General features: G+C 36.8%; 1 protein-coding gene across 7 annotated transcripts in view; it reads left to right on the top strand.

Moving 5' to 3' along the window:
- The first annotated feature begins 756 nt into the window (after window positions 1-756).
- Window positions 757-22,061, top strand: part of CBR4 (carbonyl reductase 4) — an 87,631-nt gene continuing 66,326 nt past the window's right edge. For 4 of the 7 annotated variants that reach the window (XM_026485591.4, XM_044379235.3, XM_026485592.4 and 1 more), the window contains exons 1-4: window positions 773-1,187; window positions 2,603-2,723; window positions 3,432-3,568; window positions 5,852-5,986. In XM_026485591.4, coding sequence (XP_026341376.1) covers window positions 1,046-1,187; window positions 2,603-2,723; window positions 3,432-3,568; window positions 5,852-5,986 — 535 coding nt within the window. In that variant the 5' untranslated portion in view covers window positions 773-1,045. Of the gene's footprint in view, window positions 1,188-2,602; window positions 2,724-3,431; window positions 3,569-5,851; window positions 5,987-6,615; window positions 10,702-18,053; window positions 18,324-19,517; window positions 20,993-22,061 lie in introns of those variants that run through there. The other 3 variants (XM_026485590.4, XM_057310176.1, XM_048212326.2) reach the window with 3 other exon arrangements.

Below are 22,061 nucleotides of genomic sequence, written 5' to 3'. Positions count from 1 at the left end.
CCTTTCAACAGTATCGTTCTTCACAAATGCTCAACTTTTAGCTTATTAACTCTCAGAACACTCAGCACGTCCTCTTTAGAATTGTAGGACCTGTTTGTTTGCAGCAGTCATGCTTGTTCCATCCATCCTGCAAGACTATTCAATCACTCAATTAATGTTTCTTGAGTTCCTGCTATATATGGTGTTCTTGATAGGCACCTGCCTTTGCAACACCCGTTGAGATGATTGGCAATATCCAGATGGGGTGAGGTCCATTTCCGCTGCAACTTGGGAGAGGGACAGGTAGGATAGGTTTCGTGTGAGTCTGATACTTGGGGATCATTTCTTCAATAGGCAGGGCATTTAGTCTCTAGCCAAAAAACAATTCCTGGATGAAATGCAGACAGTGGAACTCTGAATAATGTATATTCTGGGTTTTAACGATCATAATCAATTTATCTCGGTTGACGGGAACTGTTACGATTTTAAAACATTAAGTCCAGCGTCTTAACCACATTAGTTCCAAGGAAACTGGAATAGTAGGTCATCTGAACTCTACTTCTGACTCTCACGTTCCAAGGGGTTTGGAGGTCACCCCAACCCCCTTCGTTACCTTCAGTACATTTCCCACTGAGCAGTGCGCCCACGCCTCTTCCGCTCCTGCGTGAAGACTACAAATCCCAGCATGCAGCGCAGCCCGTCCGGGCCAGTCCTCGGCCGCCCAGGCTCTTTCACGCCAGCGACTCCCGTAGGGCGCTGGGCCCGGTAGCTTGTGCGCGCTGACGTCTATGCGTAGGAGTCGTATTCTTCGCGTCTCTTCCCCGCCTACTGGGTTGCCGAAGTCCGGCGGCGGGAGGTGTAAAGCGGTCCTTTTTTTTTCTTTCTTTTTTCCTTTCTTCCTTCCTTTCTTTCTTTCTTTTGCTTCTTTTATTTATTTTTTTTTTGCGGCGGTTTGGGTGTTTTTGTTTTTGTAAGGAACCTCTGTGGCGTAAAAGCCAGAGAGAATCTGGAAACGGGCCGCCACTCCTAGCCCTCCTTCTCCGAGTTTGCGACTCCGCGGTCCAAGATGGACAAAGTCTGTGCTGTTTTCGGAGGCTCCAGGGGCATTGGGAGGGCAGTGGCCCAGTTAATGGCCCAAAAAGGCTACCGACTGGCCATCGTCGCCAGAAATCTGGAAGTGGCCAGCGCCGCCGCCGGTGACCTCGGCGGTAGGTAGCGAACTGGAGTTGTCCAAGTTGTGTGGCTGCAGTCCGAGAGCCTGAGGTTTCCTCGTTTGTAAAACGAGAGGGTCTGGCCTTTTCGGCTCTGAAGTTTAGCAGTTCAGCTTCCCGCGTCAGCAGCACCCCTTCCTGAGTGTGGACACCAGTTTGGGCAGAGAAGCCCTTAGCATCCGGTTTCCCGCAGAGTGTCTCCTGCCACGCTGCCTGCCGCCAAGGGCTGAAAGCTTGGCGTTTTGTTTGAGACTTAGCAGTTTTGTGAGGCCCCATTAATTAAGCACCCACCTCCCTGAGGCTAGTGCTAACCATGCTGCATTGTTTTGTTTTGGTATCTGGAAGGAGGGAGACACACAGTTAATTTTTTATGCCGGGTAAGGGTTCAGTCGTGTCGCGAGGTCTTGGGCCGCCGCCGGGAGACAGGGCTGGGCGGAAAGAAGTTAAGGCAGGAAGGGTAGGCGTGTCAGGCCTGAAAGGCTCGCTGTAGTTTTGCTGAGGGCTGTTTTGGCCCCTGTGCGAATGCACAAAGTAGTGTTTCATAGACAAACTCTTTTGAGTACCAGCCGGTTTTGAGATAAACTTGTTTTGGCTCTCCTACATCCATAACCATTTAATAGGTTATTAGAAGGCACAGATGCACTTCATTCACTATCAGGGAGGCATTGGGAAGAGGCCTGGGGATGCATCTGGAGGCTATATCTTATAATGTTGCTATTGGTTCACTCTAATTGTGCACGTGGGTAGGGAAAATACTAGACTGTTTAGAGAGAAAAAAACTCCACAAGTTACAGAGCAGGGAGACTTTCAGTGAATGCTTCTTGCTGCTCATATTCACTGGGATTATGTTACTGTCACAAAGGAATGAGAAAGTGATTTTCCTTATGGGGTCATCCCAAGCCATTAGTGTTTGCTGGAATAGATTAAAACTGTTGGTCGAGCTTCCAAAGGTTATTGTGAACCCAACAGGTTTTCAGATGAAAGCCAACAGTGGGTCACAGAGGATGCTTTTGGGCCTTTTATTTCCTTGAATTATGTGTCCCATAAGCTATTGGTTTTCACCTAGAGTGTGACTTCCCTGAAAGCTTACCGTTTCCAAAGGCATGAGGATGTAATTTCAGTGTTAACATACTAGGCAAGGTCAGCCAGAAAATAAGCAATTGTTTAGTTTTCAAAAAAACCCCCTACATTTTAGAGTATTAAAATGATGTACTGTTGAATAGAAAATACTTTCTTTGACATGTATCCTTTTGGTATTTAAACATCTTTAAAAAGTGGGCATTTTAAAAAGGGGAAGTAACAGTTGTTTTTAGTAAAAAGCTTGTTTTTTGGTTTTGGCATTTTTTTTTTCTTTTTATAGCTTTCTGCTTTGTAATGGTCAGGCTTGAATAATAGTTTTTTTTGTTGTATAGGAGATCATTTAGCATTTAGCTGTGATGTTGCTGAAGAACGTGATGTTCAAAATACATTTGAAGAGATGGAAAAAAAATTAGGTCGAGTTAATTTCTTGGTAAACGCAGCTGGAATTAACAGGTTGGTCACAAATTTAAGTCCATTTCCCATATTTTTTTTCCCCTAATGTCTTTGATTGTTATGAGTAAATATATTAACTTGCTTTACTTCTAATTGGAAGAAAATATGCATTTAAAAAAAAATATCTATTTTAAAATTTGGTCTATCTATACAGTCTTTTCTTTTATATTAAGATATCAATAAGGGTACGTTCAATCAATTTTAACATTGCAGTCACACCCATATTGAGCTATAGGACTTTTACAGCACTCCAGAAGGCTCTCTTCAGTTTCTTCCCGGTTAATACTTACTTATAGGTAACCACTATTCTGACTTCTGTCACCATTGTATAAGTTCATGAACTTAAAGGTATTCTTTTCTTTTTAAAACCTGAACTTAGGGCAGTATTTAGAATAGTATATTTTCTTGCTAAATAGGGCTTACTGTAATGGCAGTTGCTCAGTTCATTCAAGCTATTTTGGCTACATGGCATTACTATTAGCTAAGAGTATCTGCCCCTCAACCCTGCTTCTAGTGTATCTGTTCTGATTTATCAGTTATTTTAATGCCCCTCAAATCAAGTTTAAAATGGGACTCTGTAGGTATCCTGGCTCATATATATTCCTAGTACCTAGTTTCAGTTAAAATGTTATATATTTCTTGACTTTTTAAATTTGTTTTATCCCATTTTTAATTTACATGCTACTGATTTTTTTTTTTTTTTGGTAGGGATAGCCTTTTAGTAAGAACAAAAACTGAAGATATGATATCTCAGCTTCATACTAACCTCTTGGGTTCCATGCTGACTTGTAAAGTTGCCTTGAAGACTATGATTCAACAGCAGAGAGGGTCTATTGTTAATGTAGGTGAGTCTTCACCTGTGAAATTAGACTTATCTCCTAGTGCCATAAAAATATTTAATTGACTAATTTGGAGTTTATTCATGTGTGAAACTTGGATGAAATGGGTCTTTTTGCTATGTATGGAAAAAGGACTTGATTAACCAATTAATGGTTGTGGTCAAGCAGATGTTAATTAATGGTCAAGCAGATGTTAATTAATGACACCACCTAGTGGTCTCTAGTGGTCAAGCAGATGTTAATTAATGACACCACCAGGTATTAGAAAAATATATGTGACAAAAGATGCCTAGCTTCGGTGTCCAGGGGCCATGTGAAGTGGCAGCCACTGCTTAGATCCTGTTAATTGTTGCACAGATCTGGTCTCAGTTGTGTCAGCCATTTGACTTTTTAAGAGAAATTGGACATCCTGATTTTCATGTGAAACCTAATTCTTAAAATATGGATAAGTAATTGAAAAATTTTAGATAGTGGGGACTAAAAAATGATCTCTACAGCTGTTGCATGTGCCACTAATAAATCTAGTACAGAGGTTTAGGAGGAAGTTTTCTTAAGGGAATAATCTTTTCAGTTTTTTGCAATGAATGTAAGTAACCCCTGGTCTTCCGTTCATCTGACCCATGGGGCAGATAAACCATGTAGTATGTGCTTGTAGACCTTAAAATGCAGAATGACTTACATTCTATTTCAGTTTGGTAATTTGAAAATAGCAGCATATCATCTGCCCTTTAATCTTAAGTGGTAATATCTTAAAAAGCCACATAAGGGGGAATGCTGCTCTGTTAAAGTAAATGAGCCTGTTTTCAATATAGGAAATGGCTTTCCAAGCCCAAACGTAGGGTTTTTCTCTTTTGAAGATGAGAAAAGAATACTGTACTAATAAGAATTAGAACATTTTTGACATTTACCCTTAAAAATGTAAGAAATGAGTTTTCTTAAAGAAGATTAGTATATGATTAAAAAGTAAAAGATTAGTCGACCTTTGCCTTCTAATACAGCCAGGTAATGATTTTGGGTTCTCAGAAGCTGGTATACTGGCCTCTATACATCACCTGATAATGTGGGTATGTTTAACTCTAAAATATCCCCTTTTTAGATATATTTTAAAAATCCACGTCAGTACTTTGTGTACATACAAAACTTTTAGAATTGTGCTGAAAGTAAATAAAAATAATAAAAAATCAGAGAATCTTTTTACAGGAAGGACTACTTTAAACTGCTGGAAAGTTCATTGATTATTTCAGAAGTTAACAGTTATTGACTAGATGGACAATAGTGTGTGGCGTGAACTAAAGCTTCCTATTTGGCCTTTCTTCCATGCTTATGTTTTTCTTTCTTTTTTGTGTCTTTCCGGATTTCTCTTTCTCCCAGATACCCCTTTTTCTGTCTGTTTGCGTTTCTTCTGATGTTTCTTTTCTCTCTGTCTCTGCTTCAGTTTTCTTCCTTTGTCATTCACTGGCATTTAATATATAAGACAGATATTTTAATATTGGACTTGTTGATTATAATATAAAAAGTGTTTGGGATGTTTTCTTTTCCTAAAATAAAATTACTTTTTCAAAGGTTTTGTGAAGTTCTTGATTAATTTTTATATTGTAAGTACAGGTCACTGGCGCAGAAAATCACTTCCTCCTTTCTGTTTTGCAAGAATTTATTTGCATATAGTTGGTATTTGAATTATAAATTATTCTTTCATATTCATGTAAATGGGACCACCCAAGAATCTTTAGTAGTCAGTTCAGGTTATGATATATCATTGCAGATAACTAAATTGCAATTTTACAAAAAGTTTATAATTGAAACTTTGTTAATTTAGATTCATGGGTAGTTCAAATTTAGTGAGATTTATCTTCAGATGAACTATTTTTTTAGGTGGAAATGAATACCTCCTCATGTCTGTGTTGTAGAACCATAAAATTAATCAGCTTGTATCTGACTTTTTCTGGTTTTAACCTCTTCCTACTGGAAGCCTGTATAAATACTACAGGACTTTCACCATGTCTGACCTACTCAGAGGTGAGAGTGGGTTTCTCTCACTTAATGGATCAGGTCTCAAGCTCCTGCCTTACATTTGAGGTTTAACATAAGCTTCTTTCAGAACCTGTTTTCTGTTTGTATTTGGAGCAGACTCAGACCTTAAGTCTTAACTAACATGACAGTGGTTAGAATTCCTAATTTAGCAAAGGACAAGGTAAAATGGTTTGTGCCTTGTTTGTTTACTGTAAATTACCTAAATATTCAAATAACCCATTAATTGGTTTGAATTTGCTTTCGTTTTATTTTTTCTAGGAAGTGTTATTGGTTTAAAAGGCAATTCTGGCCAGTCTGTGTACAGTGCAGGTAAAGGAGGACTAGTTGGATTTTCACGCGCTCTTGCTAAAGAAGTAGCAAGAAAGAAAATTAGAGTGAATGTAGTTGCACCAGGTCAGTGAAAACTTTTTTCTTTTTTTAAAAATTGAAGTATAGTTGACATACAATATTATGTTGTTTAAGGTGTACAATATAGTGATTCAAAAATTAACATATATTTCAAAATGTTCGCCATGATAGGTATAGCTACCATCTGTCACTATACAAAGTTATTACAATATTACTGACTATATCCCCAGTGCTGTACTTTCCACCCTGTGACTTATTTATTTTGTAATTGGAAGCTTGTACCCCTTAATCCTCTTAACCTATTTTGCCTATCCCTCTATCCCTCTCCCCTCTTCGAACCATCAGTTCTCTGTATTTATGAGTCTATTTCTGTTTTTATTGGTATGTTTTGTTCTTAAGATTCCATGTACAAGTGAAATCATGTTGTCTTTTTCTCTCTTATTCACTTCGCATAATACCCTCTAGTCCATCCATGTTGTTGCCAATGGCAAGATTTCATTCTTATTTATGGTTGAGTAATATTCCATTGTATGTATATCACATCTTCTTTATCCATTCATCTATCATGGATGCACATTTAGGTTGTTTCCATTTCTTGGCTATTGTAAATAATACTGCATTAAACATGGGGGGCATATATTTTATGAATTAGTATTTTTGTTTTCTCTGTGTAGATACCCAGAAGTGGAGTTACTGGATCATATGGTATTTCTATTTTTAATTTTTTGAGGAACCTCTATACTGTTTTCCAAAGTGGCTGTGCCAGTTTGCCTTCCCAGCTGTGGTGCCCAAGGGTTTCCTTTTCTTCTCATTCTTGCCAACACATGTTATTTTTTGTCTTTTAGATACTAGTCCTTCTGACTGGTATAAGTGCTATCTCATTATTGTTTTAATTTGCATTTCCTCGATGATTATTGATGTTGAGTGTCTTTTTATGTATCTGTTGGCCATCTGTATGTCTTCTTTGGAAAAATGTTGATTTAGGTCTACCCATTTTTTAATGGGATTATTTGGGTTTTTTTGGTGTTGAGTTGTATAGGTTCTTTATATATTTTGGATATTAACTCCTTATTGGTTGTATCATTTGTAAATATCTTCTCCCATTCAGTAGATTGCCTTTGATTTTGTTTTTTTCCTGTGCAAAGCTTTTTAGTTTGATGTAGTCCTAATAGTTTATTTTTGCTTTTGTTTTCCTTGCCTGAGGAGATAGATCGAGAAAAATATTGCTAAGACTAATGTCCAAGATATGACTGTCTATGTTTTCTTTTAGGAGTTTTATGGTTTCAGATCTCACATGTACATCTTTCATCCATTTTTAGTTTTTTTTAGTGTATGATGTAAGAAAGCAGGCCAGTTTCATTCTTCGCTGTCAGTTTTCTTTTTCTTTTTTTTTTTAAGATTTTTACTTTTATTTATTCGACAGAGATAGAGACAGCCAGCGAGAGAGGGAACACAAGCAGGGGGAGTGGGAGAGGAAGAAGCAGGCTCACAGCGGAGGAGCCTGATGTGGGGCTCGATCCCATAACGCCAGGATCACGCTCTGAGCCGAAGGCAGACGCTTAACCGCTGTGCCACCCAGGTGCCCCCGCTGTCAGTTTTCTTAACACCATTTATTGAAGAGACTGTCTTTTCTTCATTACATATTTTTGTTACCTTTGTCATAAATTAATTGACCATATAACAGTAGGTTTATTTCTGAGCTATCCATTCTGTTCCATTGATCTATATGTCTGTTTTTGTGCCAGTACCATACAGCTTTGATTACTATAGCTTTTTAATGCCATGTGGAATCTGGGATTATGATACCTCCAGCTTCATTCTTCTTTCTCAAAATTGTTCTGGCTCAGGGTGCCTGGCTGGGTCAGTTGGTAAAGTGTGTGACTCTTGATCATGGCGTCATGAGTTCAGCCCCACACTGGGTGCAGAGATTACTTAAATAATGGATAATTTTGGCTATTTGGGGTCTTTTGTGATTCCGTATAAATTTTAGGATTCTTTGTTCTAGTTCTGTGAAAAATTGCTATTAGTATTTTGATAGGGATTACTGTGGGTAGTATGGATATTTTAACAGTTCTTCTAATCCACAGGCATGGAATATCTTTCCAATTTTGTGTCATCTTCAGTTTCTTCATCAGTGTCTTAGAGGGTTCAGTGTATAGGTTCTTGGTTAAGTTTATTCCTATGTATTTTATCCTTTTTGGTATAATTGTAAATGGGATTTTTTTCTTTAAATTTCTCTTTCTTCTAGTTCATTATTAGTGTATAGAAATGCAACAGATTTCTGTATTGGTTTTGTATCCTGCAACTTTACTGAATTATTACTTCTAATAGATTTCTGGTGGACTCTTTAGGGTGATATATGTGTGTGTATATATATATATGTGCATATATGGTATTATGTCATTTGCAAATAGTGACAATTTTACTTTTTTTCTTTTTAAATAATTTATGTACACGATGGCTTTGTATAATAATAGCAGAGATTGTTCCTGTGTTTGTAAGTATATCAGCATCATCAGGCACTTGTATCAGAATAGGAACATGGAATCGTCACTATTACTAAATTCTTGAGCAGTGAAATGCGTGAGGGCATGACTATGTCTTGAGAGGACATAAGTGGCTACACCAGCCCACACTGCCAGTCTCTGCAGTACCCTCATGGAGGAGGCCAAGAGTAATGCTAGGCTGTTTTGTTTGTGTAAACCACATTGCATTTTTTTTTTCAAAAAAAAAAAATTTTTTTTAAAGATTTTATTTACTTATTTGACAGAGAGACAGCCAGCGAGAGAGGGAACACAGCAGGGGGAGTGGGAGAGGAAGAAGCAGGCTCCCAGAGGAGCATGGAGCCCGATGTGGGGCTCGATCCCAGGACCCTGGGATCATGCCCTGAGCCGAAGGCAGACGCTTAACGACTGAGCCACCCAGGTGCCCCTTTTTTCCCAAATTTTAGAGCAAGGGGGAGAGAGGGAGAGAGAATGAATCTTAAGCAGGCTCCACGTGTGGAGCCTGATGCGGGGCGTGATCTCGTGACCCTGAGATCATGACCTGTGCCAAAATCAAGTTAACCAACTGAGCCACCCAGGCACCCCACATTGTGTTTTCTAGTAAATGATTACTTTCAAACTGAAACCATAAGAGAAACTTCTCATTTAAAAATCAGTTATAAATTAAGAACTCCTAAAAGTTGAATGTAAGAATTTCAAGCTGGGTGGGGGGTTGGGTATTGGTAATGTATGTGTTAGTTGAACTCCAAATTGTATACTTCTGGAGAACTATTTCCATTTTAAGTGCCTGTCTCTCTTTTTGGAATGTTCCATTCAGTATTGCTCACTGGGATACATTTGCTAATTAATTTAGACTTGGTCAGTGTCAAAGCAGAGCTTTCCAAGTAATGTGTATATTACTTAAATATATTTCTTCAGTTTGTCTTATGAAAAATAATACTTCTGTATATTTAAAATATTTGAATAGGTCTAAAATACAGTATGCTTTTAGTAACAGTATAGACCAGAGGAAATAATCAAACAAGGCTGTATATGTGATGTCATTTGCATATTTCACCAAGCAATCATATGCAATAACCAACCTACTGATTTCTCCAGAAAGTCTGTATTTAGAAAAATATTTGCCAGCGTTCACATAATGTTTGTTTTCAAAATAGACAAGATGCCTTTCACTGGACCTCATTGTGCCCTAGAGAGCTATCAGGATTCATGTTAGAATTTCAACACAAAGAAAAATTTGAAGGATAAAAAGGTATTTACACAGACTCGGGAGGAAGAAGCATCTTTTTAGAAGTCCATCTATGAAGTAGCAAGATTTTAACAGTGCTTTTATCTGTAGTTGTCTCTTTAACGAGTGAATGGGGGCTCCGAGGCTCATTGTGTGATGGCATGGGAGGAAGAAAGTGGTAGGACATGGTAACAGAAATGAGACTGAATACTCTGGCACCAAAAGGTACTATTACATATGCAGGAGGCACTGCTTAGAGAAACTAAGGTTTCTAAAACCAGACATATGTTGGAGTGGCCAATGATGAAGATATGTGGCTGTTTAATCATTTTCAAAATAGTAGAAGTCACAGTGGGAAGCTTATAGTTAGAGCTAGCCTCCTGGAGGAAATCTATGAGGAACATTTGTCTTCTTGTTAAAGATGTGAGAAAAACCAGGCCAGCAGAGATGCAGTTCACTTCTAATACAAATCAAGTTTGATTTGGGCTAAGTGCACAGAAATCAGAGACTTCTCAAGAAGATCAGTAGGACGTTATTGTGTACCTGTTCCTTTTATTGTGCTTACTTTGGGCATTCCTCATGGCTTGAAAATACTGATGGATTAAATGGGATGCAAAGCCAATTCACTTGATCTGTCAGTTACAGGTAATTGGAAAATATTAAAACAATGATTAGAATTATAGTGTAGCTTGCTAAAGGCTAAAGAAATTTTCTAAATCTTAACTAATGCTAAGGCTTTTAAAATAAATTCAAATATGCAACTTAACAGCTGGTTTGTTGGTCTTCAAATTAATTGCCTTAAATTTTAAACATGTTCTATTCCACTCAGTAGCCATCTGTACTCAAGAACACAACGCATTCTACAAATCACTTAAGTCCCATTTTAAAATTTCCTTCTTCAACTTAAATTTTCACAGTGTGCTAGGTAGTCTGCAAGACAGAGGGAAAGAGGGGTGAAGTGTGAGTGTGTTGATATAATCTTCAAGACAGAGTTATAAAACCAACCTCCATTTAGACCAAAATAAAAATACGGAATTATAAAGGAAAACTTTTGCCAAAGCTCATCTTGAAAAGGTTAAGTTGCTCAGTTTGGGAAAGGGGCCATGTTTTATTTATTTATTTTTGTTAATTTTTTAAAAAGATTATATAGAGAGAGCGAGTGTGTGCAGAGGGAGAAGGAGTGGAAGAGGGAAAGAAATAGACTCCCTGCTGAGCATGGAGTCCAATGCAGGGCTCAATCCCATGACCCTGAGATCACGACCTGAGCCGAAATCAAGAGTTGGATGCTTAACTGACTGAGCCACCCAGGCGAGAAAGGGGCCATGTTTTGTACGCTGGTTTCTCTTATGATCTACAAACATTATGGGACCTCCCAGAAGTGACTGAAAAAATGCAGCATATAGGCATTTATCAGAAGACTCAATGCTATGCAGTGTGTTTAGTCCACAGAATAATAGAAGCAGTTGAAATTTCTTTTTTAAAAGATTTTATTTATTTAGTTGAGAGAGAGTGAGAGCACAAGAGCCTAGTGAGGGGCAGAGGGAGAAGCAGACTCCCTGCTGAGCAGGGAGCCTGATGTGAGACTCGATCCTAGGACCCCAGGATCATGACCTGATCCGAAGGCAGATGCTTAACCGACTGAGCCACCCAGGCACCCCTATAGTTTCAGTTCATCAAATATTTTGTCTCTCATATTCAATATTTTCTAACCAGTAAGATTTATCCATGACTAGAAATTTATTTTATATTTGAGTATCAAAGCTTAGTAACTAACTGATCTTTAAAAAATCATTAGGCAGTGAATAATAGCCTAATTTGTTATTTTCCCCATTTCTTGCTTTTCCTGTTATGATTTGCTTCTTAACTGCTTTCCTTAACTGGAAACTCCATTTGAAGGTGACCAGGAAAACTGACATACGAAGAAACATATTTGTTAATTCTGAGGCTTGTCAGTTCTATTAAGAGATCTGTTTTGAAATTACTACCTGTTTGAAATTACTACTTAAAATAAAGAAGTAATCCATACAATCAATTTAATTCTTCTATTTCAACGTGCACTTTGCTTCTGACCAATAAAGCATATTCATACTATGAATCCTGCTAAATATTTATGGCCAACATAATAAAGGTCACCCTATGAAATGGCCACATTTTTAGCAATAGATTTTTTTCTGTACTACAAATTGTACTGAAAAGTAAGCTCTTTAAGAAAGGCTATACAAACATGCTTCCATAACACTCCTAAAACTTCCCTTTGTATACAAACTGGATTCCCCACTATTTAGCTTGTTGCCTTGACAACTGATTCACTCTGACAAAATTAAGCATTCCTTCTTCATTGTTTCCATAACATCATGTATGTTCCTCTACTTTACATCCATCATACAGCTTTGTAATTATTTGTTTATATACCTGTCCTTCTCACAGTACTTAGCTCCTTGTAGCAGAAATACCTTACTCATTTTTTATAATTTTGGACCCTTGTATATAGGAGACACTCCAGGAAATCTGCTGAATTATTGTGAGTTAGAAACGTGTATTACCCTTAAATCATCCAATTCTTAAATCATTATGAACTAGAATTAACTCTTCATCACCCACACTACTGCAATCCCTTAATAGAGGGAAGCAAATACATGAAGCCCCAAATCACAAATAATCTATTGTGTATATGGCTAAACTAGGCTAACACTAGAATCAATCAGGTTGCATAAGTATACACAAACAGAAAGCAGTGTCACAGTGACAGTAGTCAAGTTTTGGATTATTTTTTTTCTTTTTCTTTTTTTCTAAAATGGTTGTATCTAAACCACAGTCATTTATCAAATGTTCATGGATTTGGAATGCTTGAATTTAGCTAGTCTCTGTGACTGAACAGTGAACCAAGCTGAAGGCACATAACAGAGTACAAAGGTTATCAGGACGCTTTGATATTTCCCTAATCCCTGCTAGTTTAGCACCAATCCCTCTGCCCCTACCCCCGCTCCTTCTCTTTCGCGCGCGCGCGCGCACACGCTCTCTCGCTCTCTCCCTGTCTCACTCACTCTTGAATAAATAAAAAATACAGTAATCTTTAAAAAAGTAGAAACTATAATGGATACATTACTTTAAAAAAATGTGTTCTCAATAGATAATACAAACATGGTGCAAAATTCAGAAGTACAAAAAGGCATATTGAAAAGTGAGTCTTCTCTCCCCAAATCATCTAGTTTCTTTCCTCAAAAGCAATTACTGTTAACTAATGTCTTTGGCATTTCATGTACAAGCCAATAAAATGTGTGTGTGTGTATACATATAAAATATATGTCTATGTGAATGTATAAATATATAAGTCTATTTATATGAATATATAAATATGTATGTAAAAAGAAAATACAAGTTGTATCATACTATTCAGTGTTCTGTATCTTCTTTATTCATAATGCAATATATCTTGGAGTTGATTCCATATTCGATATAGAATTGCTTCCATATTCGATATAGAATTGCTTCCATATTCGATATAGAATTGCCAGGACCCAAAGGGAATATGCATTTTAAATTTTGACAAATAGTACAGCATTGTATTTATTTCTGTAGGGTACCTTAAGTGTCCACCCCTCCCCCCTTTCTTAAGTTGAAGATCTTTTATGCTTACTACTTGGAGAAAACCTTGTTGACAAATGTTTGTGTAAGCTTGGCAGCTACTCAAAACAGGTATTATTCTGGGTCCTCTTACGTGCTGTTTGGTGTGGAATTGATTTTTTACACTGCTTCCCTGTACACTTAGTATTACTAACATAATATTAAGATATACGAATTTGGGGGCGCCTGGGTAGCGCAGTCGTTAAGCGTCTGCCTTTGGCTCAGGGCGTGATCCCGGCATTCCGGGATCGAGTCCCGCATCGGGCTCCTCTGCTGGGAGCCTGCTTCTTCCTCTCCCACTCCCCTGCTGTGTTCCCTCTCTCACTGGCTGTCTCTCTGTCACATAAATAAATAAAATCTTAAAAAAAAAAAAGGATATACAAATTTGTTCTGGTTAAAATCTTGGTCTAGTTTTTGGCAACAGCCTTGTTTGTTCTCCTTTAAAAAAAAAGTGTCTGGGGTTATTTTAATTCTTTCTATATAGCAGAGCATCAAAACCTGAACCAGTAGATGTATCAAATAGTATACATTCTGTAATTGTTAATATTGGTGATAGGCCAAAATCCCGGTGTCTTATTTAAATATATGGTCTGTGTTGTATATAAAAGCTTTCAAAACTAAAATAGTGATCAAGTAATGTGGAAATGAGATGCTATTTATATATCTAGCCAAAAAAAATGGATAAAAGAAATACATTTTCTCTAGAATTTATCAAATATAAATTCTCATTGGACAAGAACTGTGTACTTTTATGTGGAAGAATGTATCTGTACCTTTTTTATTTTTATTATTTTTTTTAGAGAGGGAGAGAGTAGGGGTGGGACAGAGGGAAAGGGAGAGAGAGAACCTTAAGCAGGCTCCACACCCAGTGCGGAGCCTGACACAGGGCTTGATCTCACAGCACTGAGATCATGACCTGAGCCGAAATCAAGAGTCAGATGCTTATCTGATTGAGCCACCCAGGCGTTCCTATCTGTACCTTTTTAAAAAAGATATACTGAGTCATGTATGTGGAACTAAAGTAGAAGTAGCCTTGTTCTAAGTCGAGTGCATGTCATTTCAGTTATTTGTTTGTTGGTTTAAGGAGTGATAACTTCGTTTCCATCTTGAAGCCTCCAATTGTCCAACAAGTGATCAATAACATCATTTGTTAGACAGTGGCACCTCCTGGTAGTTACTAATTTTCATAACCCAGCTTGAAAGGCATTGTAAATACATATGTAATAAAGTGAGTGGGAGAGCAAAATTTCCAGAATTTTATAAATAAAGTGACAGAATGATACGGAAGAGAGTCCTATGGGGCTAAGGAGAGAGCACAAACTGGAGAGCAATACAAGCACAGAAATGAGTATGTGAAATGGTTAAGGACTGTTAATATCTCTGCTCAGGTCCTGTGATATGTGGATGGAGAATCCAAAAGGCTGTTGATATGCAGTGACCTGGGTTGTGAATATATAAATGAGGGTCCCATGGTTTATGAGCTATAGCATAAAATGATATTGAAATTTGGTACAGCCCGGAGTCATTAGAGATTAGCTTCACATTTTTTATCTGATTTCTGATAAATTTGCTAAAGATTTCTATGAGTTTTTAAAAGCTGCAGATAGATTTTTAGGGTAGTAAAATTATTCTGTATGATACTGTAATGGTGGATACATTATATGTTTGTCAGAACATGGAACTATACCAGCCAAAGGGTGAATGCTATTGTAAACTATGGACTTTACTTAATAATGTATCCATACTGGACCATCAAATGTACCACCCTAAGGCAAGCTATAAATAATTGGGGAAAATAAGGGCAATGTGATAAGGGAGTATATGGGAGCCCCCTCTACTTTATGCTCAGTCTAAATCTGCTCTAAAAATAAGTCTGTTAATTAAAAAAAAACTGCTGATAATGATTAGAGAAAGGCTCTTGAGTCTTTGGATATGTTCTCGGTCTCCATATCAAACATCATAATCAAAGAGGAAAAGCCAGCATTGGTGAATTAATCCCTTCCTTTCAACTTGGCCTCTGATGCCCACTTTATTTTAGTCTTTCTGTCTAGCATTCAGGGTTAGCTAGCAGCTGTCTCATGAGGATTGTCATTATAACTCTCCATTTACAGACCTGGGGAGAGTCTGTGGTAGACTTCCCCTTGTGAAATAACACCCTTATCTTCCAGGTGAGGGGTAGAGGGAGAGTCTTCATGTGAGGTGGGTGCCTGAACATCATGATTCCAGTTCTGGACTTCTTGCAATCATTGCTGGATTCAGATGGGACCTCTTTCTCCTTCTCAAATTTGACCTAACATGGACACAGACTATATGGCAGGGCTGAATCTAGACTGTAATGTTGAACAAGACCTTATCAAAAGCTTCAAGATATTAGCCTTTATTCCATGTGTCTGGCTTACTTGGTTGTTTTTGGAAGACTATAATCTGTCCTCATGGCCTATATCTGTGTGGCATAAGATTTCTTTCCATCTCACTGGAATAGTTCTTAAACTTGTCTCACTGTCTAAATCTCTCTTCCTGTCCAAGGTTTGCCTTTCTGTACCTCACACTCTATTCTAGGTCTGCCTTTTTTCCCCAAGGCGGAAATTCCTCCAAAGGCCTCTCACAAATTGTGTGGCCTTACTCTGTCTCTTAAAGGACAAACACGTAAGGACTGACATCCACCCAGAAGCTGGGTAAATCTGTTTCTTTCTACAGAGAATGAATAAAAACCTAGATTAGCATCAGTGCTTCCTGAATTGGAGCTATTTTAATTATCTACCCAGCTACCAACGTAGAAACTGAGGATCCTTGTAGGGGAGCTCACTTTCCTAACTTTCAAGGAAAGTTGTCATTTATGAGGCATACTTTTCCTCTTCGAATCATAGTTTTGTAGAGCTAAAAGACATCTCAGGGATCCATCATTTTCAATCTACTTCACTTATTTTATGATACAGAAACAGTCATACAGTTTTAGGTGGTACATGACTGTGCTTGGGTCATAGCTTTGATAGTATCAGCAGAACGGGGAACCAAAATCTAGCTTAATGTGTCCTAACCCAGTGGTCTTTTTATCACAAAATGCTGCTTTTGAGAAAAAGTCACCAGAACCAGAAAAAGCTCACCAGAAGTTGAGCCTGGAATTTGTTAACTCATCATTACAAGGTCTTTCTTGCAAAACATTTTTACTGTAGTTTTTTGGAAAAATTTAAAAAAATGATTTATTTACTTGAGAGACACAGAGAAAGAGCTGGGGGAAGGGTAGAGGGAGAGAGAGAATCTCAAGGAGACTCCCTGCTGAGCGAGGAGACTGATGGGGGGCTTGACCCCACGACCCTGAGATCATGAACTGAAATCAAGAGTTGGACACTCGACTGAGCCAACCAGGTGCCCTGAGTTTTTTCTTTTTTCTTTTTAATTAAAACACATTATTGATTTTCTGCTGAGGGTGTTGAGAGTTAGTGGGGAAATATTTTATGCCAATTTTGCCAGAATTCAAAACAACCTTAGAATAAAGTAAGTGTATCATGAACTCCTTGAGAAGATAATGTGATCTTTAAATGTTAACATTCGTAATTTTAATTCATCAGCTTTTTGAACATGTGAGATGATTTTTTTTTTTCCTAATACACTCTGAGGTATTTTTGAAAATAAGTGTGTCCAAAGACATAAAACTGGATATCAGGAAGTCCCATGATAGTGCTTTTTAAGGTAATTGGATTGCCTATTGATTATTATGACTCATCACTTGTAGATGAGGTTTCATTTACAGTTGACTTGAAATTCTGCAGAGGCTGGTTATCTAGTGTTATTATCTGTGTCAGCTACTTCTCTTTATTCTTGCATGCCTCTGGCCATCTCATTGTTCTTAAAGATGAAAGGGATTAAGTAAATGGGGTGGACTTTTAAAATAAATGTGGTGAGATTTAATGGCAGAGGAGGTCATACTTCACAATATAATCTCACAATGAAACACACAAATAATGTAACATTATTTTTTTATTCCAGGTCCTCATTATAGACAGTATTGTGCATCTTTTTTAGTAACTGTGCATCTTTTTCAATAACTTTTTATTTGAATATCAAAATAATATGCATATATTGTAGACAATTTGGAAAGTACAGACAAGTATGGAGAAGAAAGTAAAAAATCATCACTTGTAAATCTAGTATATACTGATAGTCATTGTTAATATTTTGGTGGTTTTAGTCATTAGTATATATATTTTTTGTTTTCTTTTTATATGCAAATACTATTTTGCTCTTTTAAATGTCCTTCATGGCATTTTTTTTAATAACTGCATATTGTTCTGCAGTATGGCTATACCATGATTTCTTTAAATAGTTCCTTTTTGAAAGACATTCAGCTTATTTCTAGTTTTTCCGTAAGAAAGCTGTCACTGGGGGCGCCTCGGTGGCGCAGTCATTAAGCGTCTGCCTTCGGCTCAGGGCATGATCCCGGCATTCTGGGATCGAGCCCCACATCGGGCTTCTCTGCTAGGAGCCTGCTTCTTCCTCTCCCACTCCCCCTGCTTGTGTTCCCTCTCTCACTGGCTGTCTCTCTGTCAAATAAATAAATAAAATCTTTAAAAAAAAAGCAAAAAGCTGTCACTGTTGTAGGATTCACAATAGAAAAATCTATGATTATTTCTCATAAGACTTAAACTGTTTAAATATTTTTAAGTGAAACCAAAGGCAAAGAAAAATTAAATAACATAGTATTACATAATAAACCAGTGACCTAATGTTAATTCTTTCTTTTGTTTTTTTTAATTAGAGAGCAAGGGCACACAAGCAGGGGGAGTGGCAGGCAGAGGGAAAAGCAGGCTCCCTGCTGAGCCAGGAGCCAGATGTGGGACTGGATCCCAGGATCTTAGCATCATGACCTGAGCTGAAGGCAGCTGCTTAATCGGCTGAGCCACCCAGGCGTGCCATCCTAATGTTAATTCTTAATATAGTGTTCAGTTCACATTTATCCTGATACTTTAAATGACAGTGTATTTAGGTTGATTTACGGTTTGAATAACAAATGATTTAATTTTAACATAAGCCAGTCTGAAAACTGGTTTTTTTTTTGAAAACTATTCTTGAGGTTGCACATTAAACTTTCACTTCACATGTCTGACTTTTTGTCTATGTATTTTTCATGACCTTAAAATAAAAAATCTCTTGTTAATTTCATGAGGACTAATTATTTGCTCTCTTTTTAAAAGTTTAAATGAGTAGTGTACAGTATACTGATTTTGTAAGTTGAGTATTTTATTGGTAATATGTATTTGTCTCAGACTAATCTCACAAGATTTTCTTAATTTATAGTTCTGGCATAGATCTATAAAATGAATCATTTAGAATTGGTTGTTTAATGTATTATGTCATACTTTATACAACAGAACCGTGTACTTTAGAAAATGTACTCTTTGAACTTCATTTCATTTACCAATGCCATGTTAAATTTTGAATTTTCAGTATGTTCTTGCATCAGAATAGGATCATTCTATGAGATTTTTTTCTTATATGACTCTCAGAAATACTGGTCTTTCTGATCATCAGCTATCTTACCTATAGCAAACAAAACTAATTTTTGTCAGAACTGCCAAATCAGTTCACATGACCACTTTTCTTCCCTCTAACCCTATTACCCCTCTACCTCCAATCAAGTGAAAATTACTTCTTTGTGGTACTTTGTTAACCAGATGACCTTTTATTATATTTAGGGATAGTTTCTTCCATAAACTACAGGTTTCCTAAGGAATGGAATTTTTATTCATGTTTGTATCTACCACTTACATTGTGCTAGGAGTTGGGCCAAATATTTGGGAGTCAAATGTTTTGGTGTTCAGTAAATGTTCATTGAGTTAAACTGAATAAAAATGTAGACTTGGGGGGCACCTGGGTGGCACAGTCATTAAGCGTCTGCCTTTGGCTCAGGGCGTGATCCCGGCAATCTGGGATTGAGCCCCACATCAGGCTTCTCTGCTAGGAGCCTGCTTCTTCCTCTCCCACTCCCCCTGCTTGTGTTCCCTCTCTTGCTGGCTGTCTCTCTCTGTCAAATAAATAAATAAATAAATAAAATCTTAAAAAAAAAATGTAGACTTGGTTACTTGATTGCTAGCAGAACTCTGTATTTCCTAAACAAGTTTGTTAATAATCTCAAATTTTTTTCTCAAATTTATTTTTATTTAAAATTGAGCAGATGGCTTACTGTCTACCCTTTTCAACTAAATAAACATTTCTCTTTTAGGATTTGTTCACACAGATATGACGAAAGACTTGAAAGAAGAACACTTAAAGAAAAATATCCCTCTTGGGAGGTTTGGAGAACCTATTGATGTGGCACATGCGGTTGTGTTTCTTTTGGAAGCACCATATATTACAGGGCATGTTTTGGTGGTGGATGGGGGATTACAACTTGTGATCTAATTTACAGATTATTCAGTTATGATGGTGATTATAGTCAAGGGCACACTTTGGCTATTGATTTGACAGTCATGCCTACATGGGTGACATTTGCTAATCAGACCTAGTGATGCTACAAATATTGATTTCTATCTTTATATGAATATACCTGAAAAGGGCAATATGTGACCAGTTGTGTTTTCTAAGTAGTATGTACCTTACAGGCTGTAGCAATTTTAGTATATAGACATTTGCAAGTGATATAAACAGACACTTTTTAAATTGATATATTTTGTCTCAAAAGTGGCAAAAATTATATAATCTAATTGGCATGAATTATTTCAGTGTATCAGTCAAAATTCTCTAGAAGTTAACATTTGGACGATTGCTAAGATAGGAGTATTTATGGCATTGTTTAGTTGTCAGTACTTTAGCAGTCCTGCCAGTTAAACATTGTATTCCTTTTCCATATGCATTTGCAGATCAATTTTTATACAGGTTGAAAAAAAAATTATCAGTTTATTTGCCATGAAATGAGAGTCTGATTTCTTTGCATTATTCCTGATTAAGCAGCTGGGCAAACTAATTTACAAATGCAAGTGCAGTATAGTTGACCCATTCTATAGAAATTCTCAAAGATGATGAGGATTAACCCTTAAGGTTTTAATATCTGGTATAGGAATGAGCTAAGTTCTTATCAGCTTAGGAAGTAGAAGTAGTTTTTTGTGTGTGTGTTTAACCTACAAAACACTCAGTTTAGCAAACTACTTAAAAATAGTATAACAAATACTGACATTTTAAAAATTAAGAGTATTTTGTATGAATGAATATAATATGATTTTACCCTAAAACTTCAGAAATACTTAATTACTAATGAACAGTCATAAATGATAAATATGCAGTAACAATGAATAAGATGTCTTCATAAGGGACAGTTAAAGCATTACTTTTTAAGAGAAAATATCTGCCTGAGAATAGAGGTAAAGACACAAACTGAATGTAACATATCAGGCAACATTTATTTTGCATTGAACTCTTTTGTGGGGTATATAATAATGTGATATTTTAAATAATGTGGATAATGTCACTGGATTCATGTTGATTTTTATTTATCATTTCAAAATATCTTTTAAATATTTACTGCATTTTAAAAAGTCATCTTTTTACAGTTTTATTGGGGCTGAACATTATTTTATGTAAACATTTAATTTTATATTGCAAGTCAGTGTGGAGGTGTGAAGAGGATATACTAAATAGATGCAATGTGATAAAGGTAATAAAAAATAAAATAAAAGGTAATAAAGTAAGATCTAAATTCTACCTCAAGCTTCCTGATTCCTTAAAAGTTATTTTGAATTTATCTTCACAATAATCTTGACTTAGAGAAGTCTATTTAAGAGGTGAGAAAGTTATCAAGTGTGAGTAAAATGAGTATTATTAATCAAACTGTTTACTAAATGCAAGCATGGTAGTATATAGGATTTATCAGGCATTAACAGTTCCAGACACATAAAAGAAATGGAGCAGTTGGGGTGGTTTCAAATGTTGTAGCTGATGCTTTTAAGGTAGGAGAGTCTATGGAGACAAGAGTAGGCCATTTTTCTATTGCTGCCTCACCTGCACGCCTTTAGCTACCTTCCTAACAGCCTCCTCCGGTTTGAATTTCCTTCTCCGGGTACCTCATCTTCTGAAATCATCAGTGAGGGTGATTTGACTGGTGATTAAAAAGAAAGCAATATATTTCACTGAATTAATGACATTAAGCTACAGACAGGTTTAACCCTTAAGTGTGTATGTATTTATACTTTAAGAAATAAAACCTTTTTAACTGATACACCTCCCTCACCAGGCCATATCAAAGTAGTAAAATATAGGAAGAGATTTTGAAATAGGTAAAATAAGCCCTCACTGTTCCACTCCAGGCGAATTCACTTACTCCCACTGACCTGGTAGGATTTGCAATTTAATACTTGCATCCTATTGCTCAGATTGATTGGCAGCTGTTGTGTATGTTCAGTCATTCAGGAACTTCAGTGATTTCTCAACAACTTGACATACAGTTGACTTTTGAACAACATGGGTTTGAGCTGTGTGGGTCCACTTATGTGCGGATATTTTATAGTACAGTATTGTAAATGTATTTTATGATTTTCTCAATATTTTCTCTAGCTTTATTGTGAGAATACAGAATATAATATATATAGCTTACAAAAAATGTGTTCACTGTCTATTTAATGCTATTGGTAAGGCTTCCAGTCAAGAGTAGGTTATTAATGGTTAAATTCTTGGGTGTCAAAGTTATAGGTGGATTTTAGACTGTGCAGGTGATCAGTGCCTTGTTCAAGGGTAACTGTATTCAAATTATCTAATAATTAAGTTTCTTTTATAT

This window comes from Ursus arctos, unplaced genomic scaffold (genome assembly GCF_023065955.2).
Source record: "Ursus arctos isolate Adak ecotype North America unplaced genomic scaffold, UrsArc2.0 scaffold_11, whole genome shotgun sequence".
NCBI lineage: Eukaryota > Metazoa > Chordata > Mammalia > Carnivora > Ursidae > Ursus > Ursus arctos.
Note: the sequence above shows the minus strand (reverse complement) of the source record. Positions and strands in the feature narration are given on the sequence as shown.